Here is a 19,412-nt window from a genome sequence, read left to right on the forward strand (position 1 = left end):
TGCCAAAATATTGCACAACGCTTTCCTCGATGACTACTACAATATACATAGAGTTTGGTCAAAATCGGTTCAGATTTAGATATAGCTCCCATATATATGTTCGTCCGATTTCCAGTAATATTGCAATAAAAATGTCTTCGGTTAACAGATTTTCTCGAAATTCGGCAGGAGGGATTTTCTCTTGACTCTCAATATTACTGGAGAATTTCATGGAAATAGGTTCAGATTTAGATATAGCTCTCATATATATATATCTCCCGATTTTAACTTCTAGAGTCACAGCAAGCGCATTTATTGATCCATCTAGCCAAAATTTTGCAAAACGCTTTTCTCGATGACTGCCAGAGTATCTGAGGTGTTTGCTCGAAATAGGTTCAGATTTAGATATAGCTCTCATATATATGTTCGTCTGATTTTGAGAAATATTGCAAAAAAGTGATCATTTTTTTCCGATTCTGTCGAAATTTTGTAGGAAGGATTTTCTTATGACTCTCAACATTACTGGTGAATTTCATGGAAATTGGCCCAGATTTAGATATAGCTGTCATATATGTATATCGCCCGATTTTCACTTTAAGAGCCACTGGAAGCGCATTTATGGACCAATCTTGCTAAAATTTTTCACAACGCTTTCCCTGACGACTACCACATTATCTGCGAAGTTTGCTCGCAATCGGTTTAGAATTAGATATAGCTCCCACATATACGTTCGTCAGATTTTGGGTAATTTGCCATAATGCTGTCATTTGTCAACCGTAGTTTTTTACAGTTTGAACATATTTGCTCCCCGAGGTCCATCAAAATTGGTTCAGAATTGGATATAGGTCCAACATTGTATTGTACTTATAGGGTAGGTGCTGCGTATTGTACAGTCGGCACCACCGGACTTTTGCCCTTCATCACTGGTTTTTTGTTAAAACATTTTATTGGGTTGCCCAAAACTTTAATTTAAACTTAATTTTTTCCAAATACCAAATCTTAATAAAATTTATTATGAGTAGGTTAGGTTTAAATGGTAGTCTGCCATCAGACTCACTTAGACGTTTATGTCCATTGTGATACCACAGGAACAGAAGAAGGATAATGCCTTCTAGTTCCTACCGTTGAACCCTCCAGATCGCTTTAAAAAGCCCAACAACTTGCGAATGTTCACATCCGCTAAATCAGACAGGTTCGCAAAGAAATGATAAATTAAAGTGTCTTTGAACACACCTATAGTTGCCGATGTCTGGAAAATGGGCAGAGTGATCCCGCTACTGAAGCCTGAAAAGGACCCGATTTTGGGGAATCATACAGACCGATCGCCCTTCTCTCACCAGTAGCAACGCCGCTTGAGAAATTACTCCTCCCGAGCCTTGTAGGAGCATTACTCCCATTCGCCGAGCATCAACATGTGTTTCGAAGACTGCATAGCACAACAACTGCTTTGCATGCCATCACCGCACACATTTGCCGTGGTTTCACTCAGCCCAGGTCAGGTGATAGGACGGTCCTCGTGGCGCTGGACCTATCGAAGGCATTTGACAAGGTCAGCCATGCCAAACTCTTTGAGGACATTGCGAACACGTTCCTCCAGCCAGGCCTGAAATGCTGGGTCGCGAATTATCTGTGTGGTAGCCAGTTATTTGTGGAATTTAGGGATAAGAAGTCGAAACGCCGTAAAGTGAAACAGGAAGTTCCCCAAGGCAGGGTGATATCTCCGGCTCTGTTTAACCTCTACCTATCCTCCATTCCATCCCCTCCAGACGGCATAGAGATCGTATCATATGCGGACGATTGTACGATTTTGGCATCAGACCCAATGGAATTTAGGGATAAGAAGTCGAAACACCGTAGAGTGAAACATGGTGTTCCCCAAGGCGGTGTGATATCTCCGGCTCTGCTTAACCTCTACCTATCCTCCATTCCACCCCCTCCAGACGGCATAGAGATCGTATCATATGCGGACGATTGTACGATTTTGGCATCAAGCCCCCCACTCATTGTTGACATCTGAGATAGGTTGAACGGCAACCTCAACGAACTTGCCTCATATTTCGCTGCAAGAAATCTGAAGATATCTGCCAGAAAATCTTTAGCCACATTGTTTACCACAAATATGCGTAAAGTTAATGCTGAGCTGACTTTGATGGGCGATGGAGAAACGATTCCGACAAACAAGTGACCCAAAATACTTGGCGTCACATTTGACAGCTAATACATATTCTCCCCATATGGCACAGCAATTTGCAATCAAGTCAAAAGTAGAAACAAGGTCCTCAAGTCACTTGCCGGCAGCACTTGGGGTGCAGACAAAGAAACCTTGTGGACCACGTACAAAGCAATTGGCCGGTCTGTGGTAAGTTATGCAGCGCCAGTGTGGTCTCGTCAGCTCTGTGACACGCAGTGGAATAATATTCAGATCTGTCAGAATGCCGCCCTCCGAACTGCGACGGGCTATCTCCTCAGTTCTCATGTGGATCACCTCCATCAGGAGACAAAGATCCTACCAGTGAGAAGACACAACTACATGCTGTCTAAGCAATACCAGAGCGTGAGGTTCGGGAAAAATTTGTAAATTTTGTCCATAAACATTCCACTAAGGAACAGGGGCAAACTTCTCACATATCTAGGAGTGCAGTCCAATTCAAGTTAAAGCTCAAACTCGGCTATAAAAAGCAGGCCCCTTAGCTTTTTATAGCCGAGTCCGAACGGCATGCCGCAGTGCGACACCTCTTTGGAGAGAAGTTTTGACAGGGCATAGTACCTCACAATTATTGCCAGCATTAGGAGGGGAAAACCACCGCTGAAAATTTTTTCTGAAGGTCTCGTCGGGATTCGAACCCAGCGTCATAGGCGGACGTGCTTTCTTCTGCGCTACGGTGGCCTCCATGAGGTGATGAGGAGAACATTCACGAAGACACGGTAGCAGATGCGTAAAATAGCTCCTGGGTGAATGTAGGCCATGGAGAACGACCACCTCCCATTGCGCCCGAAGAAATTGATCTCTCCCGGCAAATCAGACTAGTTCTGGCTCAATTACGTTCCGGCAGATGCAGCCGCCTCAACTCCTACAGAGCAAAGATTGATGCCGACGGGCAAGATGTATGTCTCAATTGTGACAAGGGACCACACGATACACGTCACCTGTTTCACTGCCCAATCAGACCCACTCAACTCGGACCCAGATCCCTCTGGACGCACCCCATCTTAGTCGCAGAGTTCCTGGATCTTGACACTCAACAGAATCAAGCAGACGGAAGATAGAATACAAGAAACTGCTACAACAACAACCTAAAGTGGAACTCCTTCTAACTGCCAGTGCGGGACGCACACAAAAGGGGTTCTGTAGTCTCTTCTTCTTCGATGTCCTCACATCTTCTGCAAATGTCGTTCCTGGCAACCTTCAGTCCGTCAGCATGCTTTCCGATTAGACAGTGACCTGTCATGACGGACACTATGACTTAGACGTCTGTTCTAGCTAGTGAAAGCAAAGCAGTAGACCTCTTCAAGTCTAGATGAGGCCACATAGTTTTGGAATACTCGCAGCCCTCTCTTTGTGCCCATCTATCATTCGTTGCCCTTTGGGCCTGATACTGAAGACTTAGCTTACATTTCGCTAGAGCCATACCTACAGATTCCAGTATCCCTGGAATGTGTAGGGTAGTTCCTAGTCTCCCAAGCTCGTCTGCTTTACAGTTCCCTGGGATATCTCTGTGGGCCGGCACCCAGAACAGGTGAATATTGAACTGTTCAGCCATCTCGTTGAGAGATCTGCGACAGTCGAGACGGTTTTTGAATTCAGCAATGCGTTCTCCAGGGATTTAATGGCTACCTGGCTGTCTGAGAAGATATTTATGACAGTTGTCGTTATGACATTATATCTAAGCCGTTTCACCCCTTCTTTGATTGCAAGGATCTCCGCTTGATACACACTGCAGTGGCCGGGTAACCTTCTCGATATGATCAGTTCTAGTTTTTCAGATTGCACCACACAGACCACCTGGTCGTCTATGTCAGAACCATCCGTATAGAAGTCTATGTAACTTCTATTAGCAGGGATATTGTAGTTGCAATCGGTTCTATCAGGAATAGTGGTACAGAACTTTTTATCAAAAAGTTGCTCAGGCAGGGTTTAATCTACACTGCCTGGAACATCGGACATTGTATCAAGGATAACACAGTGTCCGTAGTCGCCACGTGACCAAAGAGAAAGCTTCTTAGCCTCACGACAGTGGTCGCAGCAATTTGGCTAGCCACAATGTCCAGAGTCATTAGATGTAGCATTAAATTCTGTGCAGCTGTGATGTACAAAAAAACTATCCTTTGGATCCGTTAAAGTAATGAGTAGTAGGTGGACTTTTAAAGAGCCGTCCACCAGATCACAATACCATATAGCATTATAGGTCTGACAACTGCTGTGTATACTCAATGCATAACGTGCGGTTTAAACCCCCAATTTTTGCCAATGGCTCCTTGCTGGTGTATAGGGCAAGAGTTGCCTTTCTTGCCCTCTCCAATGTGTTGGATTTAAAGTTCAATTTCCTGTCTAACAAAACACGCAGGTATTTTGCGCTTTCTGTAAATGGAACTTTCTCTCTTCCCAAGGAAGACTTTCACTATGGTCTCCAACATTCAGTACAATTACGGTCCGGGTCGGAACATAACTTGATGTAGGTTAGGTTAGGTTGAGTGGGTTGCCCACCAAAGGTGAGTTACTTGGAGGTCAGTCTGGCCCATTGTAGTACCCCAGAAAGAAAGGGAAGAGAAAGAAGATGTAAGACCTCGGACTCGAGTTTATACCCGAGTAAAGGAAAGACAGGAGAAATGGAGAAGCCGAGCGGGGGTGAAGAAACTCCCATCCCCACGCAAGCATGGACGTACCTTAGCTGGAGGTTACGGCACCCCTCGTCGGAACTCTCCAGTTCCTTCAACATATCTCAGGAGACCTACCGGAGGTACGTTCGTTCAACCAGATCACAGAAGAAACGGCTTCGCAAAAAGTAGAGCCCCCGAAGACCCGGACATGAACACAGCAAGTGCTCAAAAGTCTCCTCTTCATCCTTATCGAGGTAACTCCCCCAGAAGTCATTGTGCGTTCCCATGCGCGCTGCCATGCGGCCTATGGCACAGTGTCCGGTTATGACCTCTGTTAAGCTACTCATAGACCTCCTGTCGAACGTCAGCAACTCCCTCGTCCCCTCCGGTCGATAACAGACCAGAACGCATTTGCAGTCCGCCAACCATCCACCGAGTCCTATCTTGTCACCGACGACGCCCTGGACATCCCCTCTACTGTGTTCAGTAGTTCGACAAATGTCACGTAGGCAAGACCGATGACTGGTCCGCCCGTCGCTGACGGACTCCTCCTGACGCACTCGTCCGCCCTCTCATTCCCTGGAATCCCCTCATGTTCTGGAACCCATGTCAGCTTCACATTGTGGGCCCGGAGTCTATCCAGGGACTTCAAACAATCTGTCATGCATCTGGACCTCCATCCATGGTCGATCCTAACTACATCTTGGAGCCATCGGTGTAGATCGAGATTTCATCCTCCTTAAGTACAGCATTCGCCCTCCATTCGTCCCTCCCAGGAAATCGAATCGCGAATGTCCTCACTCCAATCGGCACTGGTGCCAGGTAGACAGAGATCCTCCTCGATCTACCCTTCGCACCTATAACACCCAGAATCGATCTATGGCCACAACCATCCTCCTTCATCATGCCGAGCTCCCTCAGCCTAAGCACGACCCTGGCGGCGTAGTTCCGAATATAGGCCTCAAAGGGCTGCATATCCAGCATTGCCTCCAGGCCTGCCTGCGGTACAGATCTCAGTACCCCTGTGACCCCGACGCAGGCCAGTCTCTGGACATTCTCGAACTCCTTCTCGCACGCGTCCTCTTCTTTACGGCATTCCATCATACCAGTTCTCCATAGGTCAGAACCGCTCTCACGGTGGCTGCATACAACCACTAAATTATCTTAGGAGCTACCCCCACTTGCTGCCGAACATCCTCCTGCAGGAGTAACAAGCCCACAGTGCCTAACGGCTTCTTTCCTCGGTGTTCCTCTTCCAGGACAGTTTCGAATCGAGGACTATGTCTGGGTACCTCGCCTCCTTCGACAGCCGCAGGGTGACCCCGTCCAACTTGTATGTCCTGCTAAAAAGAACTATTTTTGTCTTGCACGGATTTACGCCTAGACCACTTTCAGTACCCCACTTCGCTGTTGCACCTCGATCTTCCTGAAGTATATCTCTTAAAGATCTGGGAAACTTTCCCCTAACCACAATAACTATGTCATGGGCATAGGCGACCACTTTTACACCTTTTCTTCCAGAGACAATAATATATTGTTTAAGGCTATATTCCAAAGTAGAGGAGACAGTACACCTCCTTGAGGTGTTCCTCGGCTGAACAGATCAACAGATCCCTAGCCCGCCGTAATGCATCTTTTAATATGTAAGTTATTAATAACCTTTCTTACGATAGTGTTGCTGCCTATAAACTCCAGCTCCTTCATGATTAACGTCGGCTTTACATTATTAAAAGCATCTTCATGTCCCTGTATATTCCTTGAGAGCGAGAAAACCCTCTATGTAGTCAACTAGGTCGTGAAGGGCTGTTTCAGTGGATTTACCTTTACTATATGCATGCTGCAGCCACGGCAGGCGATCTCCAGGGATCTTTGCCCTGAGATATGTTTCTCTAAACTTCTCAAGAGTCTTCAGCATAAAGGATGACAGACTAATAGGACCAAAAACTTTCGCCTTTGTGCGGTAGGGGCTTCCTGCTTTCAGAATGAAAATGACCTTCGTGTCCCTTCATCCCACAGGTATATACGATATGCTAATACAAGCAGGGTATATCTCCCAATGCCAAGGAACCAGTCTATCAGACACCGCTTGTAATTCAACCGGTGATATAGTGACTTGAAGGTTTCGAAACTTCTTATCGCCCAAAGGATTTTCGGCTAATTTCCCTAAAAACCTCTTATGAATGCATACCAGTGACAACCTTTTCTGGCGCCACGTTGTCCATTGGAGAATTTCAACGAGTAGCTCAATTGTTTCCTCACAAAACATTGTCCATACATTCTCTGACTTCTGAATATACTTCACCGTAATAAGTCTCGAGGATAGAATCTTCCTTAGCCTTAGAGTACTCTACCTCAGATGTATCCTCCACGGAGCTGCAAAATTCTACCCAGGATTTGTTTTGAGCCTTTCTAAGCTCGCTCTTATATTACTTTCTTAGCTCAGCCTTATAGATGTCCCAATCGTGTGGTGCTCTTGTGGCTTTTACTCTGTTGAAGAGTTTTCTGCCGTCCTTTCTTAGACCAACCAGCTTTGGGGTCCACCATGGCGGTCGCTGTTTGCCCCTTGGCTTGGCACTAGGGCATGCCGACACAAGCGAGTCATTCATGGCCTTCCTAATCCACTATGTCTATATCCTCCGTAGTTTCCACTTACTTTTCTAGTCTAGAAGGGATAAACGTGCAGAATTTCTGCCGAAATCCAATCCGCCTTTCTTCTGTTTAGCCAAAGGACCACTACTTCAATATTTTCTCCAAGGCTAAAACTAATATAACGATGATCAGACAAGTTGTGGTCATCCAACACTTCCCAGTCGCATATTCTTCCACTTACAGCTTTCGATACAAAAGTAATATCTATTGGGTTGCCCAAAAAGTAATTGCGGATTTTTCATATAGTCGGCGTTAACAAATTTTAAGCATTAATCGAATTGGATCGTCATGTAACTGAGCGTGAGATAGGAGAGAAGTTAAATATACCAAAATTAACCGTTCATTATCACATAAAAAGTCTTGAAAAAGTCTAGTGAAAAAGTCTTGAACTTGGTGCCTGTTCCTGGTAATAAAGTTCGGTTTATCCCCTTTATTACAAATCGCCAGACTGCAACTTATAATATGTTCGATAAGCAGCTCACCCCTTTCGTTGACATCCGAACTTCCCCATATGTGGTGATGAGCATTAGGATCACTTCCTGCAATAAGGCTTTTCTTCCCAATAGAAGCGGCTTCAACCTAAGTCGCTGGTTGAAGGCGGGAAGGTTTGAAGGCGGCATCTCTGAATCGTGTGCATATTAACAAGTCTCATTACTAACTGGCTTCCCTACAGTTAGTAATGAGCATTGTTTATTTCAAGGCTGGCTACTACAAAATCTTCAGTGCTTAGCTACGGAAGAAGAAAAACATTTAGACTACCCTTTTACAAGAATACAAGCTCTGTTTCTCCCATTCCCCGTACCCTTGAGAAGTTTAAATCCCGGAATTCTTAGTCCACGAACCATTCCTCCACACACCCATGGTTCCTGGATAAGAACTACGTCAAATCCCCCTGCCATCAGGAGGACCTTTGCTGCCGCCGAAGCTGCCTTACAATGGTGGAGACTTATCTGTAGAAACCGAACCCTAGTCAGGATTCAGAACTTCCACCACTGTTGTGTTAGCCTTGTCTTCAGACTCCACCAGGAGTTCATCCTTACAAGATGCGTTAGAACTTGTCATGATGAGTTTCCGTACGCATCCAGAGGCAGGTGAGAAAGCTGTGGAACCACTCTTCCCCAGGATACCTAAGATTCTTCACTAACTGCTGTGTGTCAAAGTACTTTCTAAGTTGAGTGCTTCCCCGCTGGGAAGTGTGTTGCATTCTAGACAAAATGTTTTAGCATTTGAATTATCTCTCTCTCTCTCTCTCTTCAACTTACTTATAACGGTCCGCTTCATCTACGGAATCTCGAGAACCTCGCCTTTCCTTTTGAAATCTCTGTTCGTTTAAGGCAAATTTATTATATTGCGTATTGCGATGCGTTTCATTATCGATATCCGGACGATTGTAACTCAAATCAGTATTCAATTGCTGTTCTGTCATATTGGCCAATGATTCCAACGAATTATGCGAGAGTATATGTTTTGTCTTGTTTATGACATCCCAGCTATCGCGTCGAGCACTGGCTGGCTTCATGGATGACACTCTGACATTGGACGAATGATCAATTCTTGGTTCTGGAGATTCGGTGCGTCTTAGACGTTCTGCGGTTCCATAAAGTGAAGGGCTGGCTCTTATATTGGAATCAGTGACAAAATTAGAGCTTGTCTTGTAGGTTGAAGTCTTTTCGATAGTGCGTGTTTCATAGCCATTCTGGGGGATAAAAGAGGGAAATCACAAAACATTAGTACAATAAATTGAAATGATTGTAGTCTAAAGTGGGGGCTTCTGCCTTTCTAATCCACTACTCACCTTGTTAAAAGTGGTGCTGGGACTCATGCGATGTGTTGCCGTGGTAATGTAAGAGCTATTCGGTGAATGACGTGGTATGGGCGATGTTGACATATGCCGGGGACTAACGCTCAAATTACGTGTGGCTGTTTCATAAGGCAATGAAGTTTTAACGGTCACCGGACTATGGGTGCGTACCTCGCTTGAACGTATCTAAAGTTGTGTGAGGAAAAATTTCGAAAAGAAAAGTTAAATCCAAAGAATTTTATGTAGAAAACCAAAAAGTTGAAAAATTTAGTTAGTAGAACACAGTAATCATCTTGCCATTACTTTAACAAACAATAATTTAAGTTTAGTTCTCACAGAAAATTAGATAACAAACAAAAGTCATAGAATTGCTTGAAATTTTAGTTACTTCAGATGTGGGACTGGGTGGTATGGGACTCAATCTCGAATTGTAGGAGACCGAGCCTCGTGTTACATTGGTTTGTGTGCGAGTCTGCTGATGTTGCTGGTACTGCTGATGCAGATCATAGTAATCTTCGCGATCCTCACGTGGTGGTGCCAATTTCAAGTCACGCTCACTCCTCTTATTGCTGTACAACTCATTCTCCTTGTCATAGTAATAGTCATTCTTGGAGGCATTCGATAGATTGGAGGCCTTGGAATCACGTCTGGCAGTGGTCACATTGTACAAATCTATGGAATTCAGATACTTGGTACTGGGTGAATCGTCATATTCACGTTCACGTTCACGATATGGTGTCTGCGATACCGATGTTGGTGGAGGTGATGTTGCCGATTTGTCCTAAAAACATTTGGTTTGGTGGTGTAGTAATGTAACGTGTGTCAGAGGATATGTTATGTATGGGGTTTTTTTTCTTTGATTGTTGGATGGGGTATTCAAAATATGTTGGTAAGATGTGGAATCGAATAATTTTGTTGGGATTTAAGATGTGTTATGAGCATGGACTTCTTCTGATTGAAGAAAAGTAATTATGAGGGGGGTTGTAAATAAGTGAGATTGCTAATAAATGTTTACTAAAGCATGATTGTTGCATCTCTATTAATCATTGTCAGATTTTTGTATATGCCATTGATCAGAGAGAAAAAGTTATTATATGCCATTTTACGGCATCTTTAGTATTTGGTTATGAGATATCAGTTTTGAAATGGCCTTTATATGCTTTAAATTGATAGCGGCTATATAAATCCCAACCGCCCTACAATAAATAATACTCCGCAAATACTCCGTAAAATAATTACTCCGCATTATTTTACTCCGCAAAAATGTTCCTGTAACTCGTAATAGGTCTTTATTTTTGGAAGAAAAATTTAAGTCAATCAAGGATAACTGCGATAGAGGTATCCATTAGGTGGTTGATGATCTGCGTCTAGAGCCCAGGGGTAGGCTTAGAATGGACTCCAAAGACCCAACAGCTGCGGTGGTGATATCAGGTATGTTGTCTGCTACTGAAACCTCGACTGGTGGAGCGGCTGTGCTAGGCTCCACTAGCCGACAGACGACTGGTCAGCAGGGGATTTTGATGAAGACACCTGGTTCTTAAGAACAAGGCTGAAACTATTCTTTCTTCACATGCCTATAATTTGCCTAGGCCATCGGCCTTCCCCGGCAAAGCAACACGCTCTTTGAGAGGTTTGAATAATCGCTTTCAGGTTTATTGAGAGGCTTGTTGCGAATGATCCTAAGACTCTTACCAATAGGGAGAGAGACTACCTAAATTGGGCTCGGTATTTCGCTGCACAGGATACCCCAAAGACTACACATCTACATTTGGAAACTGCATCGCAGTCAGCCAAAAGGCTGCGGTCACCTGGAGGGAATTCCATGCCTAAAAGAACTGGGACGATCAATAGTAAGATGGGTCCAAGAACCTTTGCTAATGTCGCTAGGGACAGTTTGGTGATGTCAGTTGTCGACAAGGGAGAAGAACAGGGCTGCATACCTAGGAATAATTGGAGTGGGATAGTCAATGGACTGCCATCAGTATACTCTGATGTCCTTGCGGACTTTTCTGGGTCTCCTCCAGTTTGTGACGATGCAGGCTGGTATCGGGGCCAATACAGACTAATTGCCTTCGGGCATCAGCGCACAACTGAAATGTATCGGTGGTGTGATCTGGCCAGGTGCAGCACTAGATTTAGTCAAGAAGGTAGATATTCCTTCTCGACCAAAGGCGCATGCTTGGATACCAAGTATTCCCTCAGATCCTGAATCGATACTTGGAAGACTAAGAGAATGTAGTCCCAATCTTTCAACTTCTCGGCCAATGGCGCATGCTTGTATACCAAGGACTCCCTTAGATCCTCAATTGATACTTGGAAGAGTAAGGAAATGTATTCCTAATCTATCAACCACCGACTGGAAGACTGTTAGATTGGATGAGGCTGATGGTGACCGGAGACATCAAGTATTCGTACTAAATTCTCGCAGACCTCAACAAGTCTGAAGAGGTTGTATCCTACGGATTCAACAAGTTGAAACTAGAGGGCTATAGAAGCGGTGGGGTTGGGGAATCGGGAGACGACACAGCAGTTGTTGCTGAACACTTGCCTGAAGAACTATCGACCACATCGCTAAGGTCTGGCGTTGCAGGAGATTGATAATCCCCCTGCCACAATCGAGACAGGAGGGGATGGCATCGAAACGAGACCCGACAAGCCCTGTGTGGGTGGGTCATCCAGTTGCAATGGGCTTAAGGTTTGCGACAGCGGGGAAGCAAGGAAGTCATAAAGTACTTCGATAGCAGCAGCTAGTGAAGCATCTAAGAAAGAATCGTCCACACCGCAAGTGTCCAGTGTCGTGTGGAAGAGTGGTTCCATAGCTAGCTCACCTGCCTCTGGATGCGTACGGAAGCTCATTATGACAAGATCTAACGAATCTTGTGAGGATGAATCAGAGGACGAGGATAACACAACTGTGGTGGAAGTTCTGAATCCTGACTATGGTCCGGTTTCTACAGATAAATCTCCACTAAAGTAAGACCGCTTCGGTGTCACTTAAGGTCCTCCTGATGGCAGGGCGGTTTTGACGCGGTTCTTATCCAGGAACCATGGGTATGTGGAGGAATAATTCGTGGACTAAGAATTCCTGGATTTAAACTACTCAAGGGTACGGGGAATGGGAGACACAGAGCCTGTATTCTTGCAAAGGGAAGTCTAAATGTTTTTCTTCTTCCGCCGCTAAGCACTGAAGATTTAGTAGTAGCCAGCCTTGAAATAAAAAAGTCTCATTACTGGTTGGCTTTCCAATATATGGCACACGATTCAGAGATGCTGCCTTCAAACTTTAAGTCGCTGGTTGAAGCCGCTTCTGTAGGGAACAAGAGCCTCATTGTAGGAAGTGATGCTAATGTACATCACCAGATATGGAGAAGTTCGGATGTCAACGAAAGGGGTGAGCTGCTTATCGAATATATTAGAAATTGTAATCTGGCGATTTGTAACAAAGGGGATAAACCGACTTTTATTACCAGGAACAGGCAGGAGGTCCTAGATATTACCTTCGTATCGGAAGCTGTAAGTGGAAGAATATGCGACTGGGAAGTGTTGGATGACCACAACTTTCTGATCATCAAATTATATATATATTAGTTTCAGCCTTGGATAAAATACTGCAGAAGTGGTGCCTCGGCTAAGCAGAAGAAAGACGGATTGCGGTAAATTTCGGCATAAATTCTGCACTACCATACCTTCTAGACCAGAAAAGGAAGTGGAAACTCAAGCGGATCACGAAGACCCTGACTCGCTTGTGTCAGCATGTCCTAGAGCCAAGCCAAGGGGCAAATAGCGACCGCCATGATGCACCCCAGAGATGATTGGTCTAAGGAAGGTCTGCAGAAAACTCTTTAACAGAGTAAAAGCCACAAGAGCACCACAAAATTGGGACATCTGTAAGGCTGAGCTAAGAAAATATAAAGGCGACCTGAGAAAGACTCAGAACTAATCCTGGGTAGAATTCTACAGCTCCGTGGAGGATACATCTGAGGCCTCTAGACTAAGGAAGATTCTGTTCTCGAAACCTATTACGGTGGGATATATTCGGAAGTCAGAGAATGTATGGACAAAGTCTGGCGAGGAAACACAAAAACTACTCGTTGATACACATTTCCCGGGAAATTCTCCAACAGAAAACGTGGCGCCAGAAGAGGTTGTCAGTGATATGCATTCGTCGGGGGCCATTAGGGAAATTGCGTCTGAGCCAAAAATCCTTTGGGCGATAAGAAGTATGAAGTCGCCATGCCCTGGTGAATAACGCCGGTTGAATAACAGGCTGCGTCTGATGGACTGGTTCCCTGGCTTAGGGATATATACTCTGCTTGTTTCAGAATGTTATATTTACCTGTGGGATGGAAGAACACGAAGGTAATTCTCAATGCGAAAGCAGGGAAACCCTACCACATGAAGGCGAAAGATGTTCGACCTAAAAGTCTGTCATCCTTTATGCTGAAAATTCTTGGCAAAAAAAAAATGGTCAGCCGAGGAACACCTTAAAGAGGTGTACTGTCTCCTCACATAGCCATAACAATATATTATTGTCTCTGGGAGAAAAAGGTATAAAAGTGGTCGCGTATGCTTATGATGTGGCGATTGCGGTTAGAGGAAAGTTTCCCAGCACTCCAAGAGATAGCTCTACGTGCCACAGTAAAGTGGGCAAAGGAGTAGTTCTTTTCAGAAAGAGATATAAGTCACCTACGGTGGCACCTGTTTCTTTGAAGCGAGAGATTGTTCCATTTACTGAAAGCGCAAAGTACCTGGGTGGTATGCTAGACAGAAAAATGAACTTCAAGTCCAACATTTTAGAAAGGGCAAGAAATGAAACTCTTGCGCTATACACCTGCTAGAGAGCCATTTTCAAAATTTGGTGGTTAAGAACGCGCGTCTTGCACTGGGTACATACTGCAGTTGTCAGTCCTAGAATGCTATATGGTGTTGTGGTCTGGTGGACGGTGCTTGAAAAGTCCACCCTCTGTTCAATACTCATCCGGATCCAAAGGATGGCTTGTTTGTGCATCACAGCCGCGCGGAGGACGACACCATCTGATGTACTGAATTTACTGCTACATCTAATGTCCTTGGACATTGTGGCGAGACAAATTGATGTGAACTGCTGTGAGGCAAAGGAAGATTTCGCTTTGGTCATGTGCCGGCTATGGACACTGTGCTATCCTTGATACAATGTCTGATGTTACAGGCAATGTGGATTACACCATGTCTGAGGCGCTTTTTGATAAAAAGTTTTTTTTTTGTATACCCAGCACCATAGGATGGGGGTATAATAATCTAGTCATTCCTATAATACCTCGAAATATTGATCTAGGACCCCGTAAAAAATATATATTCTAGATCGTCTCGACATCCTGAGTCGATCTAGCCATGTCCGCCCGTCTGTAGGAGTCACGAAAGAACGCTTTTAGCTAGCAGCTTGACATTTTGCCCAGAAACTTTATATCGATGTAGGTCATTAAGGATTTCAAATGGGCCATATCGGTTCAGATTTGAATATAGCTCCCATATAAAACGATCTTCCGATTTGACTTCTTGAGCCCCTGGAAGCCGCAATTTTTGCCCGATTTGGCTGAAATTTTACATGTCTTGTTCTTTTATGACTTGCAACAATTGTGCTACGTAAGTTCCAAATCGGTCTATAACCTGATATAGCTCCCATATAAACTGATCTCCCGATTTGACTTCTTGAGCCCCTGAAAGCCGCAATTTTCATCCGATTTGGCTGAAATTTTATACATGGTGTTCTGCTATGACTCCCAACAACTGTGCCAAGTACGGTTTAAATTGGTCAAGAACTTGATATAACTTCCATATAAACCAATCTCCCGATTTGACTTTTTCAGCCCTTACAAGCGGCGATTTTTATCCGATTTGGGTGAAATTTCGCATATTTTGGCAGAATCCATGATGGTGGTGGGTTCCCAAGATTCGGCCCGGCTGAACTTTGCACGCTTTTACTTGTTATTACATCCTACACCACCACTGTGGTACAGGGTATTATAGATTTTTGCATTTGTTTGCAACGCTGAAAAGGAGAGCTAGACCCAAGTATAGCGATCGACTCAGAATCATTTTCTGATTCGTTTTAGCCATGTCCGTCTGTGAGTCCATGTATTCTTGTAATCAAAGTGCAGGTCGTATTTGTTGTCCGATTGTCATGAAATTTTGCACATGCCACTTTTTGGCCCAAGGAAAGAAATCGCTTCAGATTTAGATATAGTTCCGATATATATTTTTCTTCCGCTTTGGCCTTTCAAGGCTGTAGAAGCCACAATTTTCGTCCGATCTTTAAAAAATTTGGCATTAGATATTTTATTTGAGGTCTCCATATGTGTGCAAAATTTCATAAAAATCGGTTCAGATTTAGATATAGCTCCCATATATATCTTTCATCCGATATGGACTTTTAAAACTGTAGAAGCCACAGTTTTAGTCCGATCTTTAAAATATCTTGCACGAGGTGTTTTATTTGACGCCCTAATATGTGTGGAAAATTTAATGAAAATCGGTCTAGATTTAGATATAGGACCCAAAATTTGGTATGGGGCGTTTTATTTGACGTCTCCATAAGTGTGCAAAATTTCATAAAAATCAGACCCGATTTGCACTTAAATGGCCGTAGTAGCTACAATATTCAACCGACCTGCACAAAATTTGGCACGGACTGTTTTGTTACTGATCTTAACATATCTGGAAAATTTCATCAAAATCGGTTTAGATTTAGATATAGCTCCCATACATGTCTTTCATCCGATTTGAACTATTAAGGCTGTAGAAATTTGGCGTGGAGTCGTTTTTGTGAAGTCTCAATGTATGCGGAACATTTCATAAAAATCGGTTTAGATTTAGATATAGCTCCCATATATATCGTTCATCCGATATGGCCTTTTAAGGCTGTAGAATCCACAATTTTCGTTCGATTTTGCATGGGACGTTTAAATTGACGTTCCAGTACGTGTGCAAAATTTCATTAAAATCAGTCCTAATTTGGATATAGCTACAATGTGTATATTTCATCCGATATGGACTTTTAAGGCAGTAAAATCCACAAATTTGGTCACATCTCTACAATATAGGGCGTGAGATGTTCTATTTCATGTCCCTGTATGTGTCATTAAAATTGGCACAGGTTTCGATATAACTACCCATATAATCTTTAATCCGATATGGCCTTTTAAAGATGTGGAAATCCAAATCTTTTGTCCTATGGTAGAAAAATCTAACAAGGTTCCAAATTGCTATTTCAATTGGTATTCAAATTAAAGTCTGACCAGATTTCGAGATAAGTTCTACATATAAAAAGTACTACATGCACTGGGTGGTGTAGGGTATTATATAGTCGGCACCGCCCGACTTTTGCCTTTCCTTACTGGTTTTTTTTTTAATTGCTTCACCTGTCGAAACCACCATCTTTCGTTCCCAAGATGTAGTGCCTGTACTTTTGTAGAACCGAACACGAAGAAAGTTCGATCGTCTCTTTCTCATTCCCATCATCATCTGCACTAATCACTATAAGGGATTCCCACCAATAACTCAAAGCCAGCAGCTCTCTCATTCTCCTTCGGTTGATGGTAAGCTGGTATCCTGGTAGTTTAGGATCCATGTACAGATTCTCACTTCGTCACCGACTCTGCATCGGCTGTCGCACCTTCTAGGTAAGGGTGCAGATATCAATCCGCACCATGGCACTATGGATGCATACTTAAGCCAGTAATCGGCTAGCTCTAAATACTAAGTACAACTAAGTCGGAAATTCCTTGCTACATGCAATATTCCTTATTGCTTTCCATACCACGTCCCTAAGTTGGTTAATGTCTGTAATTGTGTTCCAGTTAAATGTTTGTGTTGTTTGAAATGCTCCAACATCTCATCATCTTCCCCACATTAGTGAGCTCGATTTCCTATGTGCCCAGATAGGACACCGAAAGATGTTTTGACCTACTTTTTACGTCCTTTCAGTAATAGCCGCGAATTATCACGATTTAGGGGAAAAGTCTTCTTTCCACCAGAATTTTAAAAACTATTTTATTTTTGACTACATTTGCTTCGTTCATTGCTTTTCTATAGGTTTGTGATGACACTTCTTCCCTTTTGCCTAAAATTAGCTGTTCGTGGAAAAATTTTTTAAGAAATATTATTTTTGTAAATTTTTTTAACATTTTTGGCTTTAAAGGACTCTAGTTTAAATATTATATGATGGGAATGTTAATATCATTAGAAGTTTCTATTGTTTTATTATTATGTCCGTTCTGGGCGCTCGTTCTCTGCAAATTCCAGAGATCTTACCCCTTAACGTTAGGCAATGCATCAGTTGTGTTAAAGAAATTTTGTAATAAGTATTAAAATTAAAAAAAAAAAACATTTAAGAGTTAAGTCCACAGAAATAGCCCCAAGTTGAATGTTATTTCTTCATTAGCATGCAAGCAAAATGCCACTCAGCGGAATGAGGGGCTTAACATTTTAAAATTTTTCAATTGAACAGTTTTTCCCTTAACGCCATTAGCATGCAACACACAAATTCAATTAAATGTGCCTTTCCATTTTTATTTTGTTTTTGTTTATCATTTTGCCACACTACTGCTGCACCTTTTGACCAGAGTGCCACCACCACCACCACCATCACCATCACTAAAATACTCGCTCACTCACTTACCCAGTGGTGGGTGGAGCCTATTGCCACTTACCTCACTTTCGCGCTTGTAGTAGCTGGTGCGATAATCCGTGGTATCCTGTTTGGGCGAATACTGTGGCGAAAACGAACGTTGGCGTTCCGAGGTGTTGGTGTTGCTGCCAATGTTGGTTGTGCTGGTGTTGGTGGTATGATGATTCATCAGATCGCGACGGGATAAAGAAGAAGTGGCCGCATTGCGGTAATCGTTGTGGCGTGCCGACGTGGTTGAGGTGTAGTGCATGGAGGGACTCTCGGATCTATGCTTGGTGTCATGCAGAGGGCTGCTGCGGGTCTTGCCCGAACGTCCCTTGGTGCCCACGCGCATGATGAATGGTGAACCCTTGACATCATAGCCATTGAAATAGACATAAACGCGATATTTGCCATTTTGTCGTGGCATAAAGGTGACGCGATATTTGTTCTCCACAATCTTTTCCACGGAGCACACCAGCGAACGTTTGTCGTGGACAATGTCCACATGCAGTTCACCATTCACGCCCACACCACGGGCATCCACTTCAAAGGAGTGAGCCCTTAAGGGCATGGCTCCATCCAGGCCATGTACAGACACTCCTGAAGCATCAAAGACAGCACATGTAAAGGGGCCACCCTGAATGTGGCGCCCCTGATAGGTTATGGCTATTTCCCATATGCCCGCCTCATCGGGTTTGAATATGGCACTGTGGCCCTCTTCGACTTTCTTCAGAGGACATTTGTGGGAAATACCCATGGGAGAGACGGCGGTAACCAGAATATCTTCGGTCTTGGGGGCACCAGTGGCATTGACCAAGACTTCCACTAAGCTGCCTAGGGCACAGGGGGCCATGCCAGGTGGGGCCACTTGTATGAAGCGTGGCAGGACTCTGAAGAAATGGCCTCCCAAGCTGTCACCACCGATTTCAACGACAATCTCATGCATGCCATATTTGTCGGGCATATAAACTCCCTCGCCATGGGCATTCAGTTTAACAGGCTGGGCATGGCCCGAGGGGGCAACCACTAAAGCTTTAACGCTGCTAATGCTGATGTCACGAGTCAATATGTCCACACGGAAATGGGTCTAAGGAGGAGAAAGGAAAAGAAAATCAAACTCTTGAAAATGCATGGGAAGAAATATTTCTCAACTTACGGGTTCTCCCACACGTCCTGAAGTACTTTCCAAATAGACATTGACCAAATCCGATAGAGGTGGTCTGGGTGGAACCCATTGCAGATGGGCGGCATAGGCCATTATACCTAAATGTTCCACCTCGGGATTGGCCATATCTTTTGCGGTCAAGACTGGCTGTATGCCAAGTTTCGTGCCAGCATCCAAGGCCTTGCGAATGTTGTTCTCATAATGAAAGGGATCTGTGCTGAGTTTTTCCGGGGCAGGAGCTGGTCCACCCAAGCCCTTGATGATTTCACACAAAACTCGGCCATCATTCCAATCGGTCTGCAAAGAAGAAAATCGTTGTTAGTGTATTTCTAAAAAAGTTTCTTTCGGTTTAT

At 43.9% G+C, this 19,412-nt stretch overlaps 1 protein-coding gene across 4 annotated transcripts in view; it reads right to left on the reverse strand.

Annotated features, from left to right (window-relative positions):
• Positions 1–19,412, reverse strand: part of LOC106088583 (filamin-C) — a 231,617-nt gene that overhangs the window by 106,775 nt on the left and 105,430 nt on the right. For 3 of the 4 annotated variants that reach the window (XM_013254168.2, XM_013254169.2, XM_013254173.2), the window contains exons 4-8: positions 19,051–19,356; positions 17,935–18,981; positions 9,636–10,028; positions 9,242–9,433; positions 8,709–9,142 (exon numbers count right to left, since the gene is read on the reverse strand). In XM_013254168.2, coding sequence (XP_013109622.2) covers positions 8,709–9,142; positions 9,242–9,433; positions 9,636–10,028; positions 17,935–18,981; positions 19,051–19,356 — 2,372 coding nt within the window. The remainder of the gene's footprint in view (positions 1–8,708; positions 9,143–9,241; positions 9,434–9,635; positions 10,029–17,934; positions 18,982–19,050; positions 19,357–19,412) is intronic. The other variant, XM_013254171.2, reaches the window with a different exon arrangement.

This window comes from Stomoxys calcitrans, chromosome 5 (assembly GCF_963082655.1).
Source record: "Stomoxys calcitrans chromosome 5, idStoCalc2.1, whole genome shotgun sequence".
Classification (NCBI taxonomy): Eukaryota; Metazoa; Arthropoda; class Insecta; order Diptera; family Muscidae; genus Stomoxys; species Stomoxys calcitrans.